Raw genomic sequence first — 17,218 nt, forward strand, 5'->3', positions numbered from 1 at the left:
GTCCGTGGCTCTCGAAAAAGGCTGCCACCCTGCGCCTGCGCACACCCCACACCTACCCCACGCCTACCCTCTTGCCTACCAAAGGAAGTTCCCCGCCTGCGCATACTCTCTGCTTGCGCAGAGCCCGGGCGAGTCAGCAGAGGACAAAGGGGCGGGCTCGGCGACCGTAGCCCGTGGTTCGATCCCACTCATTGGCTGACAGTTGGAGCATAGGCAAGACTCGCCACTGATTGGGCGACGCTCAAACACCTGGGATCGCGTGGGCCAATGGTGGGGCCTGTTGGGGCGTAAGTTCGTACACTCCGCAGCTGTTGGTTGAGTTGGCCGCGTTTTACGGAATGGCTTCGGAGAATCCTCTCGTGGCAGTTACCTGCACCGCGCCGGTCAACATCGCGGTCATCAAGTACTGTGAGTGCGCGGGCCGGGGGCACGGATGTGGGGGCGCCGTCAACCCGCCGGGGGATCCGAGTCAGGGGACATTGTTCGCACAAGACGACCATTCCTAGGGAGGGGCGCTTAGCTCCCACGGTCACGCCCACTCCATCCACCTGGGGCCTGCTCTTCATTTCTAGCACGTTCTCTGTGCAAGAATGCTCCATAAATGGAATCGTTCAGCATGTAACATTTTGGGATAGGCTCTTTTCACTCACTATACTTTCTGGAGGTTCATCCGGGTGGTGGTGGCATCAGTACTTCGTTCATTTAGTGCTGAATCCTGTTCCCTGGTGTGGTTGGGCGACAGGTCATACACCCTTTGAAAGGCAACTGGGTTATTTCCAGCTTTGGTATATTAGAAATAAAGCTGCTATAATAAAAATAAAATAAAGAAATAAAGCTGCTATAAGTTTGTGTATGGGTTTTTTCTTTTTTAAAAAAATTATTTATTTTCAGAGAGAGGAAAAGGGAGGGATAAAGAGAGGGAGAGAAACATCAGTTGATTACTTCTTACGTGCTCCCAACCAGGGGCCTGGCCCACAACCCAGGCATGTACCCTGACTGGGAATCAAACTGGAGACCTTTCCGCTCACAGGCCCGCGCTCAAACCACCGAGCCACACCAGCTAGGGCTGTATGGGTTTTGTGTGAACATAAGTTTTCATTTTTCTAGAATAAATGCCCAGGAGTTCAATTGCTGGGTCATAGAGTAATTGCATGTTTAGTTTTTTAAAGAAACTATTAAATTGTTTTCCCATGTTACCATACCATTTTACATTCCCACCAACAATGTACATTGTAGGTTTTTTGGCATTTGGTGGTGTTACTGGTTTTTGTTTTAAGTGATACTTCATTGTGGTTTTAGTGTGTATTTTCCTACAGGCCAATGATGGTGAATACCTTTATGGGCTTATTGGTCATCTGTGTGACCTCTGGTGAAATGTGTCTTCATGTCTTTTGTCCATGTTTTAATTGGATTGTGTGTGTGTGTGTGTGTTTTCACCATTGAGTTTTTGATATTCATTTTATATTGTAGATACTAATCCTTTGTTGGATACGTGGTTTGCAAATATTTCCTCCCACTCCAAGTAGCTTGTCTTTTCTTCCTCCTAACAGGGTCTCCCACACAGCTAAAGTTTAAAAAATTTTGGTGAAGTCCAGTGTATTAGTTTTTCCATTAATGGATCATGCTTTTGTTAAGTATAAGACCTCTTTGCCTAGCCTTATGTCCTAAAGATTTTCTCCTAGAAGGTTTGCATTTTAAATTTAAGTCTGTGATCCATTTTGAGTTATGAACCTTGACTTGGGTCAAGGTTCATTTGGTGACCTATAAATGTCCAGTTATTCCTACAGCATTTGTCAAAAAGGCTGTCCCTCCACTGAACTGTACCTTTGTCAGAAATCAGTTGGGTGTATATATGGGGTCTTTTTCTGGGCTCTCATATATCACCTGCCAGGTATGAATCTTTATTATCTCCTGTAATTCTGCCACCCCCCCCCAAAAAAAAAACCAAAAGTGCAGCATATTGTGTGTGCTTAACAAAGAGTTTCAAAATTTTCAGAAAGCTTACTTTGTTTGCCATGAGATGGCAGGAGTGGAAGTGCTTGGCAGAAGTAGGGGCGATTTTGACGGTCTCCAGGGAGTATGAGCAGTGAGATTTAAGGTGCTTTCAGTAACTGAGGCTCTTTCTGTTTGGGTGGAGAAGGCAAAAGCCTAACAATTGAGCATTCAGTACCTGGTAGACGCTCCAAGGTGGTTTGTCCGGTGAGTGAAAGAAGATAAAACAGAAACAGTGAAACAAGGAGATAGCTGGTCTCCAGCTCTGCTTTGGGACCTGGAGCCAGTGAATTGCAGAGCAATCTGGGAGGGCTTCCTGAAGGTATGGATATAGGAGAAAGAAGACTTAGACTGTGCACTGAAAGAGCAGGGTCTAGGTAAATGGGGAACTGTGGGATGGAAGTGGGGGTGACTAGGGAGCACCACTGGGGAGGTGGGGCTTTGGTGGGTGGAGGCATCAGTGCCCTGGTATGCAGGGTCACGAAACTGACCGGCCTTGCCTTGGGTTGTCTGTTGCAGGGGGAAAGCGAGATGAGGAGTTGATCCTACCCATCAACTCCTCCCTGAGTGTCACTTTGCACCAGGACCAGGTTAGTATGGACTGGCAATAAACACCAAGGTAAAAATTTACTAAACTTTCGTTTAACAATTGGTAGCAATAAATCCCTAGTTCATGAAGTGTATGTTCCATGCCCCAGTGTTAGGAATGCTCCTTGCACCTACACCCCAAGGTCACCCCTGAGGTTCTGTCCTTTCACTCTTGTGTCCGGTTCTGCTCTGGGAGATGGAAGTGTTGGCCTCACCTTGTGTGGAGAGACCAGGCTTGGAGCCGAGCCTGCCACTGTCTGACTCTCCCCTACTGCCTTGGCCTCAAACTCCTTTTCCCAGCAAGTCTCTTCCTGCCCCTGAGTGGGTGATGGGCCTGGCAAGAAAGGCCTCCCCAGCAGAAAAGGGTGATTCGCCCCTGAGGGGTCCTGCATTTTCTTCTTCAGTTGAAAACCACTACAACAGCTGTCATTAGCAAGGACTTCACTGAGGACCAGATTTGGCTTAACGGCCGGAAGGACGACATAGGGCAGCCACGCATCCAGGCCTGCCTGAGGCAGAGTGAGTGGGATTCCCGCATAGGACATGGGGGCCAGTCTCAGCCTGTTCCTTCTTCGTCCCTTCATTGCTGTGGGTGGAAGCAGAGGCCACAGCAGATGCTGCTGTCTCTGCCCTCCCTACCTGGCTTTGAGACCCCCCCAGGGGCGGGGCATGGAGATACCTGTTAGCTTAGCCTGATGTGGGTCTGGGGTCTGGGGCTTTACCCAAGAATCAGGCCTGTAGGAATTTGGGGAAGATGTCCAGTGCCAGCTGTGCCTCTGATCCACGGCAGGCAAGATGTCAGGAACAGGTAGAGCAGTTCTACCCAGTGGCTGTCTCCCCCTCCACAGTCCGCTGCCTGGCCCGAAAGCAGAGGAGTGGTCAGGAGGAGGACCCGCTGCCTCTCAGCCTCAGCTACAAGGTTCACATCGCATCGGTGAACAACTTCCCCACAGCTGCAGGCCTGGCCTCCTCGGCCTCAGGCTATGCCTGCCTAGGTGAGTGCCTGCAGGGAGACTCACGCTCTTGCAGCCTTCACAGAGGCCTTGGCACATGAGGCTGAATGTTCACATCTGAATGTCAAAATCTCCTGAGGTTCTACGTGACAGGAGCCCACCTCAAACTGGCTTAAGTCTAAAATAGGGACAATTTTCTTGGTTAATGTAACAAAATTTCTAGGGTTGCAGCTGCTTCCAGACTCTCCCACAGCCTCACTGGTCATCCATTTCTCTCCCTGGAAGTGCTGGCTTGCTTTCCTCTGCATTGGCTCACTCTCCAATAGGGCCTGCTCACCTAGGCACAAAGCTAGTCACTGGAGTGGTGGGCAGCGGGCTCATATTGTCCTCATAGCCACAGCAACCCAGTGGAAACTCCAGAGATGATGCTTACTGGCTTGGCTTGGCTTGGCTTATGTACCCATGCCTGAACCACTGTTGGGGATGGGTGGTGGGTAAGCCAGGCCAGGAGGGGTGCCAGTGTCTGGGGCAGAGCTCTTGCCTTGTGGACCGCAGCTGTGCATCCCGGCATCAGACCTGTGGCCAGGCCCAGCCCTGTTTCATCATGCCCAACATGCTGGCCACCCTGGGCATGTACATTCTTTAAGCCTCTGTGCCTTGGTGTCTGCCCCAAATAGCACCCCTAAAATCCCAATTTTGGGTCACTCCTTGGAGAAACTCTGTCCCCTCAGCACTTGGTTCTTCAGGTCCCCAAGAGTGGTTCCCCTCCATTGCAGTACCACAGGCTCTAATGATCTCTGTGTGTCAAAGTGCGTGCCTTTGAGAATGCTGAGTACGTGAGCACGCGGAGCAGGGCGTGGGTGAGGAGATGAGTGCCAGCCGTGAGAGTCAGTGGCTGAAGCTCTTGTCATTTCAGAATTCTTTTTACTTTCCTGTAGGGCACATTCATAGGGTGCTGAGCATAGCCTGGGCTGGGACCCCTGTTGCCTGCATATCTTAGTTCCCCTCCCCCATTCACTCTCCTTGTGCTTACAGCGTACGCCCTGGCCCAAGTCTACGGGGTTAAGAGTGACCTTTCAGAAGTGGCTCGTCGGGGCTCGGGCAGCGCCTGTCGGAGCCTATATGGAGGCTTTGTGGAGTGGCAGATGGGGGAGCAGGCTGACGGCAAGGACAGTGTGGCCCGGCAGGTGGCCCCTGAATCACACTGGCCCGAACTCCGAGTCCTCATTCTTGTGGTGAGTGAGACAATGGTGGAGTGAGGAGTCCTCTTGGGCCAAGCTGAGAGCAGGAGGAGATAAGGCTTCGCCCGCCTCTCAGGCCTGTCGTGGGTGACAGAATGGCAGTCTGTGGAGCGTTCAGGGGCGACTCCCATGCAGCAAGGGGCTGCAGATCTGCACCCTGCTATTCCCAGAATTGTATCATCTCCGCCACAGTCAGGAGGCCTCTGTGGTCAGAAGCCCCCACTCTGCTGTCTATACCAGCTGAGGGGAGGGGCAGGACAGGGCGGGTGTTTAGCGTTGGGGCCTGGAGGTGAGGTGCAGGCCATTTCCCCCTCCGTGCAGGTGAGCGCCGAGAAGAAGATGACTGGCAGCACTGTGGGCATGCAGACCAGCGTGGAGACCAGCCCTCTGCTCAGAGTAAGGCTGGCACTGGGGCAGGCGCCAGTTCCCCAGGGTACAACCTGCATGTCAGGACACATGCCAAGCTCTACCCATGTCCCCTGAAGCTGAGCTCATCTGCTCTGCAGGGTGTGTCAGTGGGTGCTGAGGCCTGGGGGAGGCTCTGCCCCAGAGCCTGTGCTCTGAACACTGTGCTGTGAAGCAGCAGGCTCTCGCTGGGAAGCACCTTTGCCTTGCAGTTCCGGGCCGAGGCAGTGGTGCCGGCACGCATGGCAGAGATGATTCGCTACATCAGAGAAAGAAACTTCGAGGGCTTCGGCCAGCTGACCATGAAGGACAGCAACCAGTTCCATGCCACTTGTCTGGACACCTTCCCACCCATCTCTTACCTCAGCGACACTTCCAGGCATATCATACACCTGGTGCACCGCTTCAATGCCCACCACGGGCAGACCAAGGCAAGGTGGGCCAGGGCAGTGCTGGAAACCCAGAGAGTGGGCCTCAGGCCGTGAGTGTCAGTAAGACCAACATGTACTTGTTTGTAACAAAGCTCCACAGAATCTGCTTTATGCTCTTATGTGCAGAGCACCGACAGTTTTTGTCTGTTGCATTTTGGTTCCGTGACTGTGGGATCTCACCTTGTACTTCAAAGCACTGGTGTGGGGGACCTGCCCACCCCGACCCGGTCCTAAGTTGTCGGGCAGAGGTACCACAGCTCCACTCTGGGTTGGCCCCATGCGCACTGTGGGAGGCCCTGGGTCTCCAGGCAGACCAGAGGGGCAGAGCTACTGTGTAGAAGTTGATGTTGACCACTTGGGTTCCAGGTGGCATACACATTTGATGCAGGCCCCAACGCGGTGATCTTTACCCTGGACGACACCGTGGCTGAGTTCGTGGCTGCCGTGAAGCACAGCTTCCCCCCTGAGTCAAACAGCGACAGGTGAGTTTTGTGCCCCCATACTGGGGAAGCCATGGAGGGAGGGGCAGGATCTCCTGCTGGGGTCAGGGATGGCTGCACCTGAGGCTGTGGTGCCAAATGGGGAGGCTTCCAGGAATTATTGATCCCTTTGGGGACCACAGGCAGTATGTCACCAGTGAGCCTTGCCATGAACTCTTCTGCTTCACATGTCCCAGCCCCATGTTCACACATACACATACATACGGCCTCATGACTCCTGTGCGGACATCGACTGCAGCTTCACTATGGGGACAGAACATTGGGATGTTTCCTACCAGTTGTGTTAATGGCCCTTTCTGAATGTGGGACACCCTCCTGCCAGGGCTGCCGGGAGTCGGGGTTTGTTTTACCTGTTTCTGTATTTGGGGCCGCACTGTACTGTGGGCAGTACTGGTGGCTAGTGGGGGGAGGCCAGAATGTTCACTTCCTCCCCAAGTAGGACAGCCAGGATGGCCTTGGAGGCCAGTGGTCCCTTGGTCAGAGCTCTGTTCTCACTGTCCTTGTCACCGCAGTGTGTGGTGTGCGGAGGAACACGGTGATGCACTCGTGCTTGAACTGGGCAGAGCGATAGCCATGGGCCATGGATGAACCCCGATCTCAGGGAGGTTTCCTGAAACCAACCTTCACTGTGACCCCCAGCTTGGCTCTTTGTCATTCCCGCTCAGTTTTTTGTGTGGACGGTCAAAAACACTTGGAAGTGTACACAGTTCAGCAGCATTAAATACGTTCATTGTTGTTGCAAACAGCAGTTCCATCTGGTTCCACAGTTGTTTGTCACCCCCAGAAGAAGCCCCGTTCCCATGGACACTCACACCCTCCCGGTCTGCACATCCTGCACGGTTCTCGTTGACGGGCACACGGTGCACTCCTGCCTTCTTTCCCCAGGTTTCTGAAGGGGCTGCCTGTGAGGCCTGCCCCACTCTCAGACGAGCTCAAAGCCTCACTGGGCATGGATCCCACTCCCGGCGGCATCAAATACATCATTGCCACTCAGGTGAGTCCTGACACTGGCCCTCAGCCCGGGGTCTGAGGCCCCCGTGGCCCCGCCCCCCTGGGGAAGTGCCCGTCCAGCACACGGGCTTCACAGGCTTAGACCGGTGTGTCTGCCAGATGGAGGGGTTCCCTTCAGCCCCGCTCCATCTCAGGTGGGAAATCAAGGTGTTAAGAATGACAGCAAAAGTAGGAGGAGCGCCATTCTGTTTTTGAGACATCATCTGCTCCACTGGTTTGTTTCACTTGGTCTTGAAGTGGACATTTCAGCACACACTGACTCGTGAGGGCACATTCCCAATGAGGGGAGAGGGAGGCACTGGGAATGGAGACTCGGGGATCCTGGGGACCCTCAGGCCTCACCCACCGGAAGCAGATCAGGATCATTGCTCAGAGCGGCTGAGCCGAGATTTCACTCAGGTCACCTGATTCCAAGTCCGCATGCGATCCTGTGCCTAGGCCCTACTCTCTGCCCTTCGCACAAGTCTGGGGAACAGAGGTCGGGACCACACGGCTGTGCCTAAGGGGGTTGGGCGCAAGGCCAGGCCATCGTCACATGGTGGTCAGTGACCCTGCAAGGGCGGGGGTACACCCGTTCTTCCCCGTAACCCCAATTTGACATTGATTTCTCTTCCTGCCAGGTGGGGCCCGGGCCTCAAATTCTGGACCAGCCTCATGCTCATCTCCTGGGCCCTGACGGCCTGCCAAAGCTAGTGGCTTGACCCCTCCTCAAGGGGAACCCTGGCTGCCACTTGGAGAAAGGACTGCTTTGCTGGGAATGGGGTGCTCTGTGTGGCGGTAGCTGTGCCATGTTTGTTGGGACCAGTGGGTAGGCACCTGGCCTGAGGCCAGGAATTGTGCTGTGGCCAAGTGTGGGCAGTGGGGTGACAACCTACAGTCCCTAGGTGGCCAGGAGCAGGCCCCCTACCAAATGCCTGAGCTCCCCCACCAGTTCTGTGCTGAGATGAAGGCTAGGGTGACATGTGGGACCCTGGTAGATCCAGCAACAGGGGTGAACAGCTGGTGTGTCCCCCATGAAGGATCTCTGACCCTGAGCTCTGGGGCCACTCCCACTGCCTAAACAGGAGCTCTTCCACCTGAGATGATGGGGCGTCAGCGTCTCTCTGGAACTGGAGGACCGATCACTGTTCAGGGGGCAACCGCTGCAGGCTCAGGATCCCTCAGAGCACAATGGTCATTCTAGCTCCACTGCCAGCCTCTGTCCACTGGATGCAGATAGTATGTTTCTTCATAAAAAGACCAGGAGTGGGTCTCCAGTGGGAGGTGGGAGAGCAGCCCCAGATTCGTTGTCACACAGGAGCCCTATCAACTGGCCACTGCGAATAAAGCCAGAGTTGCTGACCAGGCCTGGCATGCCTCTGTGGAACCAGTGTTGCTGTGTGGGCGGCAGGCAGTAGTCATAAGGAGGTGGGGAGGCCATGGCCACGTGCCGCCTCCTGCAGGACGGGGGAACCTAGAACTTGCCCATTCGCTGACTTGCTCCTGAAGAAGCTGCCTTCTGACTCAAAGTGCCCCTTCAGTTGCCCAGCCCTGTGGTGGGGTGTTCGGCACATAGCCTCCCCCATGGCCATGGGCCACACTAGGTGACTGACAGGGTCACCAGAGCTCTGATTGGTGTGGGGACCTGGGTTTGGTCTGGTTTTACGTCCCCAGCCCACAGTGGGAAGCACGTGTGCAGGAAGGAGCACCGATTTGGGACGGTTCGCATCCCAACAGCTTAGGGTTTCTGGAATCCAGGAATGGCTGTTACATGAATTTTCCATTAGGGTGCAGGTTAACGCCCTCTTCCCCACTCTCCCCTGGGAGGGTCAGATGCTGCTGCTGGTCCTTAAGGGGGTGGGCAGAAGAAGGAGATGACAAAGGGACAGGAACTAGCAATCTTACATTCTAGGTTTTCCCAGCTCTGCACACCTTGCCCTCCCCTAAGTGAGTCCTGTGAGCAGAGGGCTGCCCACAATACCTGGCTAGCTCAGGGCCGGGTGATGTGGGGGTTGGGCCTGCCACTGTCTTAGGAGCAGGCATTGACTTCTACGGAGGACCCCCCAGGCTCAGAGACTCTTGTCTGAGGCCCTTCTCCCTGGAGGGGAACTCCCCAGTGGGCATGGTGAAGGCTCTGAACCTTTTAGCCCTTCTCGGAACCTGGCCTGCTCACCTCTTCTGAAGATGCCGATGTTGGCACCTGTAAGGAGCTCAGCATTCTGTGGGGACTTCCCGCAGAAGCAGGTGTCTGCCTCACTGGGTTTCCCCTCCCTGGTGCTCACACGGGATGCTTAGGACACTGGCAGGACAGGTGCCTGGCGTCAAGCAGGCATCTGAGTGGGTGCTGGAGGTGGTGAGGCAAGGGCTTCAGGTGCGCAAGTCAAGCCGGTGTGGGGTCCGGCTTCCCCCGAGTCCTCCCTCGGGGGGGCGGGGCCGGAACCTGAGAGGCAAAGCTATTCCGCTGGGTGGGGCGGGGCTGGGGGTGGGCAGACCCGGGGAAGTTAAGGGGCGGGAGGTGGTGCCGGAACTCCGGGCTGGGAGTTGGCTGGGAGGTAGCGGTGGCGCCGGGTTCAGCGTCCCAGGCGAGTCAGCCGTGTGGGCCGCCGACATGGGACAGATCGAGTGGGCCATGTGGGCCAATGAGCAGGCGCTGGCGTCCGGCCTGAGTGAGTATGCCGGAGCTCGGCACGAGGGCGGGGGCCGTGGGGAGTCAGCGACCCAGGTCTGCAGGCTGGAACAGTTGGGGCACCGGGGGACCCCAGGGTGCAGCGAGCAACGGGGCGGGCTGGAAACGGGATGAAGATCCAGAGTCCGGAGGAGTCAGAGGGCCTGGGCTGCGGACTGGGAGGTGTGAGCTGAAGCCCGGAGAGGTGTCCCGAGAGTTCTGCGGAGACCTGCAGCTGCAGGGAGGGGAGCCGGACCTGGGGTAGGCTGGGGTTGGGGGCAGCCGGATGGTGGGAGGCCTTGAGCTGCGGAGGTTGTCCGGAGACGTCCCTGCAGGTTCGTCTGCTTGGTCCCCTCCCCGCTCTGCTGCCCTTTCTTCATTCACCCCTCCGCCCTGCTCAGACCTCCTCCCAGAGAGGAAGTTTGCGGCCAGGGTGGTTTCCAGCAAGTTACTGCTCTCCAGGATTGGGAAATCTGGGCGGGACCCCCTGTCCCCACCGCCTCTCCGACCCTGGAGTGGGTTTCTGCCCAGGGGTCGCCAGGGGCTCCCTCCCCAGCCCTGGGCTTTCACTGGACATTTAAAACCGCTCGTAGGGACTCTTCCTATCTCCACTTCCAGAAACTGCTTCTGGGGAAAGATGACAGGCCCCCGGTTACCCTGAACCTATGCTCGGAGCCCTGGGGAAGGCCCAGTGGGGTCTGCACCCCTGTGCTGTACTGGGAAGGGGAACCGCTCAGAAGGGGCGCTGAGTCTGTGCCCAGGAGGGGCTTAGGCAAGAGGAAGTGGCCCAGAAGCTCTGCCAGCCCCCAGGGATCTGCCACTCCCAGGAAGGACCTGTAGGGTGGTGGGAGTGTGTGGATGGGAAGACTGTGGAGAATGTGGTGAGGAGGAGGGTCCCAGCCCACCACCATTCCCCCCGAGACCCAGCCTGAGGCACCCCTGCCACTGCGGGGCTGGAGGAGCCTGGCAAAGCTGTGGGAGGGATGGACGTAGATGTAGAGGAAGTCCCTCTGGCCTTGAACTGTAACGTCACATTTTGAGGTGGGCAGTTTGGGGCATGAGACCCAGTGGTCTGTTCTGTGTTGAGGCAGGTCATCCCCCAGTGGGTCAGATCCTTCTTACTGGTCCCCAGAGCTGACCCCAGGCTGTCCCCGTGCCTGGCTGTAAGGCCTTAGACTGCTGAAGACCAGCCTGCCTTTCTCCAATAGCTCCCAAGCCCCTGTCCCACCCCCAGGAAGTAGAAGGTGACAGAGGACACCACACTGGGAGCTCTGTGAGAAGCCTAGGATCTAGTCCCAGTAGAGGCAGACAGTGACACTCTGGTGTCCCATTCATGGCGTGCCCACTGTGTGCAGGCTGTCCCTTCCTCACCATAGCTAATGTTCACAGCATTGTGAGGCCAGTGCAGTTCTTAGTCCACTTTACAGGCAGCGAAGTCAAGTCCTAAACGACTGCACACTCTGGCCCTGTTCCTTCTACCACAAAGGGAGGCAGCTTGTTGGAAGGTCTTCTGGGTCCCTTCCCGCTGTGAGTTCCCCTCTCGCTGACTTTTTTTACTGACTCGATAAACTGCAGCCCCTAGGACTGCTCGGGACTGGCTGGGCTCTACTAGCAGGTGCGTCCAACAGGCTTCTTTTTTGTTATAGAAAATCACATGTAATCAGAGCATGTCACCTCCTGTCAACAATACTGCAGTGCATCCCACTGTGAAGAATAAAAACCAGATTCTGACTGCTGTGCCCCTGCCCCCCTCCCTCCACTGTCACTCCAGCTGCACAGACCTCCTTTCTGTTCCGATCTCCCGGACACATGCCAGGGCCTTTGCAGAAGCAGTCCCCCATGTGAAGCATCTGTGGCTGGCTCCTCCGTTCATCTCTGAGCAGTCTTTCCAGAGTACCTAGACATCTCTGTCACGGTCCCCTGTTCTAGTTCACTACTCTCTGATGTTTATTTCTGTTCCCTCCTGGACCGTAAGCCCCATGAGGACAGGGGCCTTACCTGTCTCGTTCCCTGTACCTGTGAGAGACCCACTACACAGTAGAGCTACCAGCTCTCGTGCCTCTCTAGCCAGCCAGAAAATTACACCCCCAAAGACAAGTAGACACATGGTGACTGGAGGTATAGGAAGAGTACCCTTCCCTCCCAACTCACAGGAGTGCTCATGAGCAAACTGAAAGTAATTGCATAGCTGAGCTTAACTCCAAGAATAGGAAATCTGGCCATAAAAGTGCAGTGAGCTTCCAAGGAGGTGAGGCTAAGGCAGAAGGAAGGGGCATCTGGGGAACTGGGACCAACAGGAGCTCAGGCTTTTACCCAGTGGGATTTGGGGGCCCCATTGTAAAAAGGGGGGGCTGAAATGGAGCTGCATGCTTCAGATTGGAGCCAGGAAAGGCTGCCTGTACAAGAAACCAACTAGAAAACTGTCATATTCAAGGAAGCTTGTCATTTGCTGTTAGAGCCTGGATGAAGAAAGTCACGAGCAAGACAGAACCTCCAGAAACTCAGGCCTGTGCTGTGCGAGGGGTGAGGGCTGAATCCTACCCTGTGCCACAAGGACCAGCAACCAAGAAATTCAGATAAACTGGATCTGGGACCAGAGAAGCCCGTAGGCCCCAGGCAGAGGCAAATGTGAAACTGTTCTGTAAGGGCAGTTCCTCAACCAGGGCACGCGGACCGCCACAGGAAGACAGACGGGCCCTGCTGGGCGCAGCTCACAAACGTACCCACCATTTGAGGAAGTAGACACCAGACATGAGGATGTGCCTCCTTAGCACCAGAGCTTCTAGTGCCATTAGGAAGAGACTTGAGAATATGGGTACAAACGTGGAGGTATGTTTAGAACTGTTCGAGGGGATAAAGGGATAGAAAATTATACAGGGCAGTGCAAAAAAAAAACCGACTAGTATAGGATGTCTAGAAGTAAAATACAGAGTCAATGAAGGTTAATTGAATTAAGCACAGTGTAGAGATGAAGAGAGAATTGGTGACGTGGAACGGGTCTGAGGAGACCACAGAACGCGGCTGAGAGAAGCCGAGTCTCCACAACCCCACACCTGCATCATGGCATTTTCAGAGGAAAGAATCAACAGAATGAAAAGAGGCAACATAGAGGGGAAATTCCAAAATTGAAGGAGGGAACAAAGTTCCTTACAGAATATAGGCATTTGTTTAAATTCCTTCTGAGACACATTGTAATGAAAATACAGACCATTAAAGGAATTCTTCAAATTTACCAGTTAATAAAGTGAATTATTATCAGACTGATTTCAGACTTCTCATCATCAATAATAGGTGCCAGAAGACAATGGGATAATATCTCTGGTATTGAGACAAAAACCATGAATTTCGTATCCAGACAAACTATTATTCCAGAATGAGGGCGTTTTCAGGTATCCAGAGAGTTGCTGCTAAGAGAACCTCATGGAAAGGACTACTAAAGGATGTACTTCAACAAGAGAAATTAAATACAGAAGGAAGGAAGGGGATGCAGGAATGAAGACATTGGTGACTAAGTACTGACTGTAAATAATAATAATAGGTAATTTGGGAGGTGAGATTGAAATTAAATGTTTGAAGTCCACTTGTGGTTCAGGAAAAGGAATTTTAAAATTAAAGTTTAATCAAGCCAGCAGGAGGAAGTACAAAAACACTTGTTAAAGAGAAAACAAAATAAGTTCCAATTACCTGCAATCACAGCCAATAAAATCTGTTAAACTCACTGTCAGATGGGTTAAAATATTAAAAGTTTGCTTACATCAGCCTATTTGTAATAGCCCCAAACTGGAAGCAATCAGATTTCTCAAAGACATAAAGGATGGTAAATTGTGGTTGATTCATACAATAGAAAACTTCACGAAAACAGTGAGCTAGTGACCCATCCAAACCACGTGAGTGACCTGGACAGCCTTTGGCTGAGCAGAGAAACCAGGTCTAGATTCCACAGTGGACTGGACTGGGGCCCAAGAGAGCTTCCCGGGAAGGTGGGGACCTTGACTTGGGTGGAGGTTCTATGGAGGCGCACGTTGTGAAAAGTCATCAAGCTTACGCCTTTATTTTATTGTACATAATAATTATACCTCAAGAAATTGTTAGAAATTCTGGGGGTGGGTACACAAAAATGTGACTGTACTTAATGCCACTGAACTGTTCGCTTTAAGACGGCTAAAATGGAAAATTTTATGTACATTTTACCACAATAAAAAAAATGTCTGGGGAGAAAAGACCCAGCAGGACCACACAGAGCCCAAATTAAAGAGATGGAATGGCCGACAAATCCAAACCAAAGGAGGGTGTAGGAATGTCAACGTCAGACAAACTGAAATGAGGTAAAACACGGGAACAGGGACAAACAGGAACCATGCAATGAGGAGAGGCTGTCCATGGAGCCGACACAAAATCCGAAGTCAACCATGTGGCCTTTAAATGCAAAAACTCAAAATGACAGGGTCAGAGCTCAAGAGTGAGTGTCCGGGCTGGAGTCCAGGCTCCTCCTGCACAGGGCTGCAAGGCAGTCTCTCTCGCCCGCAGCTCCAGGGACACAGGCCCGGCTCCACTAGCTTCAGCCCCTTCCCCAGTCACTGCCACTTCCTCAGGGAAGGCATCCTCCATTATCTGCAGGTGCCTGTAGCCACCTGGGTCCCCCTCCTGGGCAAAAGGGTTGAGGGGACTCAAGGGCAGTTTTGTGGTGGTCTGTTGGCCCAGCTGTGGAAGCAGGGAGCACAAGGGGAGGTGGGCAGAGCCCCCTGTGGATCCCAGCCCTGCAGGGAGGGGGTGGAGGCAAGTCTTTCCCATGGTCAGGGGCTCCTACTAACCCACTTTTCTTCTGCCCGCAGTCCTCATCACAGGCGGCATCGTGGCCACTGCTGGCCAGTTTACCCTGTGGTACTTTGGCGCCTACTCCATGTATCCTCCCACCGTAGACCCAGTGGGGTGGGTGGCACTGCCAGGGGCGGTGCTAGTGGCCTGGGGATGGAGATGCCAATGTCTCAGTGGCACAGCACTTTACAGTTTTCACAGTGCTGCTCACATCCCTGGGCCCTTTAGACTCAGCAGGCTAGGCTCAGCTGCAGTTTTGGAAGCCAAGGCTCAGCAGGGAAGTGACTTGTCTGGTGCGTGGCAGGGAATGGGAGGTGTCACACCCCTAGGGATCCTCTCTGAACCCTCTTTTATCAGTTGCCCTGTTGCCTGGCTGTTCCAGGCCTTCTGAAACCCAGGACAGGCAAGGGGGAGAGAGGGTGCATGCAGGACCGGCAGCAAAGTGGCCAGTCCTGTGGGATCCCACCTGCCTGTCCCCGCACTGTGTGGCTCCAGGTGGCACTTGCATCTGTTTCTCAGCAGAGGGGCTCACTGTGGCCCCTCAGGCTGGGCTGGGCTGTTCCTTAACCACAGTTTCAGTGCAGCAGGAGTGTTTGTCTGTCTGCTGGAATACCCCCGCGGGAAGAGGAAGAAGGGCTCCACCATGGAGAGATGGTCAGTCCCCACCTGCCCTCAGTTCAACTCAGGGGCCGGGTCGAACCCACAAGGGTGGGACACTCAGCCAGGAGTCCTGCAGGAGCTGGACCTGTCCCTCTGAAGCTCCAGGTCCTTGAAAGGAAAGAAGCCGGGGTGCTCTGGGGCAGGGTGGGCGTGGGGTTGCTGAGTAGGACCCAATCCATCTTCCCTCCCTGCTCACTTGGCCTAGCGGACAGAAGTACATGACGAAAGTGCTGAAGTTGTTCGGGCCCCTCTCCAGGAATTACTACTTCCGGGCCTTCCTGCACCTGGGGTGAGTCCGCCCACTCTCAGGCTCTGGGAGGGCCCAGAGTAGCTCCTCCCCACGGGCCTGAAGGCCTGGACAGGAGCACTGGGGGCAAGTCAGGTCCCTCTCAGCCCAGCTGTTTTCCCAAACAAAACCCAGGCCCCAGGCTTTTCTGGAAGCCCCCCAAACCTGTATCTGTCCTCTCCTCCTGCCTAACAATTTACCCCAAACTTTAGTGACGAGGCACAGCTGGGCAGTCTGCTGCCTCACACACGTGTCTGGTGGTGACTGCAGAGAGGCCAGCACACCTTCCTGCCTCTGCAGCTGCGTGGGCCTCCCCCCCAGCATGGGGGTGGGGCCAGGATCAAGGGTCCCCAGGTAGTTAGGGTACAAGTCAGGACAGCTCCAGAGACCCAAATTTAAAAGCCCAGCCTTGGCAGGGCCAGGTGTCCCCTCTGTCCACAGTCCTGGGGACAGTACACTCACTGTCTGTTTTGTACTAAGCTCTTATGTCCTCCACCTAAGACCTGGAGCCCCTGCACACCCCCTCTGACTGCTCTTCTCAGCCTCCCATCCCCCCACACCCATCCCCTCCTCAGGCTGTCGGTACCAGCTGGCTTCCTGCTTGCCACCATCCTGGGGACAGCCTGCTTGGCCATAGCAAGTGGCATCTATCTGCTGGTGAGTGGTGTCGTCTGTGGTCACCCCTGCTGATGCTTGACACCTTGGTCCCTGCAGCCACCTGCAGGCCAAGCCAAGGCCAGGAGCTGGTGTCCTTCCTCGTGGGATGGGGATGGGGGCGACTGCATTTCAGCAAGTTCCCTGGTGCACACTCTTCACTACCCAGCAGGCCTGGGTGCCCTCGGGGAGGCTCCAGGCCGAGTGGGACCGTGCCCTCCACCGCTGTCCTCCTGGGCCTCTCCCACCCTGTGTGGGTACTGCCGGCCTCTTGACTCACCATGATGGCCACACTGGCCTGGCCTCTCTGTCCTGCTCCTGTGGGGAGTCTGGGAGCATGCACCTGGAAGTGGCTTCCAGGGGATCTTTCAGAAACATAGGGGGTCCATGCCACTCCTGCTTGCAGGGTCCCTCTTGGCATGGTGTAATAATCCCAGTTTGGGGTCGGGCAGAGCCTCCAGCCAGCCTCTTAACCTCTGAGCCACAGCCCCTTCAGGTCTAATGGGATTCGGTCTGGGTTCTGCTCCATGCCCTGGTAGGGATGTGAGTGCAGGGGTGAGGCCAGGCTGGGGGTGGGCCTTGCAGGACCCCAGAGCCCAGCCCCTCTGTTTCGGGCAGGCAGCCATCCGTGGTGAGCAATGGACTCCCATCGAGCCCAAGCCCAAGGAACGGCCGCAGGTTGGGGGTACCATCAAGCAACCACCTAGCAACCCCCCACCCCGGCCCCCAGCTGAGGCCCGCAAGAAACCCAGTGAGCAGGAAGAGGAGGCAGCAGCAGCAAGGGTCCCCAGTGGCCCCCAGGAAAACCCTGTCCCAGTGACGGATGAGGTTGTGTGACCAGTGCCTCAAACTGCTCCCTGAGTGGCTTGTATAGCTTTTGGGGGGCACCATCTAGACCCCAAGAGCACCCCCTTATCTGCCTGGCAGAACCATACGCCCTCTTCTGCTGTCATTCCCAGAAGCCTGTCATCTTTCTCTATGACACCTGAAATCACAGCGCTTTTTCTATTCCATGAAATAAAGTATCTGGAATTCCAA

General features: G+C 54.8%; 2 protein-coding genes across 3 annotated transcripts; both read left to right on the forward strand.

The window, feature by feature from the left end:
* Nucleotides 1-291: 291 nt before the first annotated feature.
* On the forward strand, nt 292-8,463 carry MVD (mevalonate diphosphate decarboxylase). Its single transcript, XM_037142340.2, has 10 exons — nt 292-408; nt 2,512-2,582; nt 2,985-3,099; nt 3,429-3,575; nt 4,569-4,768; nt 5,096-5,170; nt 5,392-5,610; nt 5,977-6,092; nt 6,996-7,104; nt 7,742-8,463. Exons 1-10 carry the CDS (start codon nt 339-341, stop codon nt 7,820-7,822), a joined length of 1,203 nt encoding a protein of 400 aa, XP_036998235.2. The 5' UTR covers nt 292-338; the 3' UTR covers nt 7,823-8,463.
* Nucleotides 8,464-9,608: 1,145 nt separating this feature from the next.
* LOC119047041 (cytochrome b-245 light chain) lies at nt 9,609-17,218 on the forward strand. Of its 2 annotated transcripts, none has more exons than XM_037142342.2 (6): nt 9,609-9,766; nt 14,598-14,667; nt 15,160-15,234; nt 15,446-15,529; nt 16,102-16,183; nt 16,803-17,218. In XM_037142342.2, exons 1-6 carry the CDS (start codon nt 9,709-9,711, stop codon nt 16,998-17,000), a joined length of 567 nt encoding a protein of 188 aa, XP_036998237.1. In that variant the 5' UTR covers nt 9,609-9,708; the 3' UTR covers nt 17,001-17,218. The 2 variants fall into 2 exon arrangements, with proteins under 2 accessions (XP_036998237.1, XP_036998236.1); XM_037142341.2 differs by having other exon boundaries at nt 9,611-9,766; nt 16,799-17,218.

This window comes from Artibeus jamaicensis, unplaced genomic scaffold (genome assembly GCF_021234435.1).
Source record: "Artibeus jamaicensis isolate MK-2021 breed Jamaican fruit bat unplaced genomic scaffold, CSHL_Jam_final contig_464, whole genome shotgun sequence".
In the NCBI taxonomy this organism is placed as follows: Eukaryota; Metazoa; Chordata; class Mammalia; order Chiroptera; family Phyllostomidae; genus Artibeus; species Artibeus jamaicensis.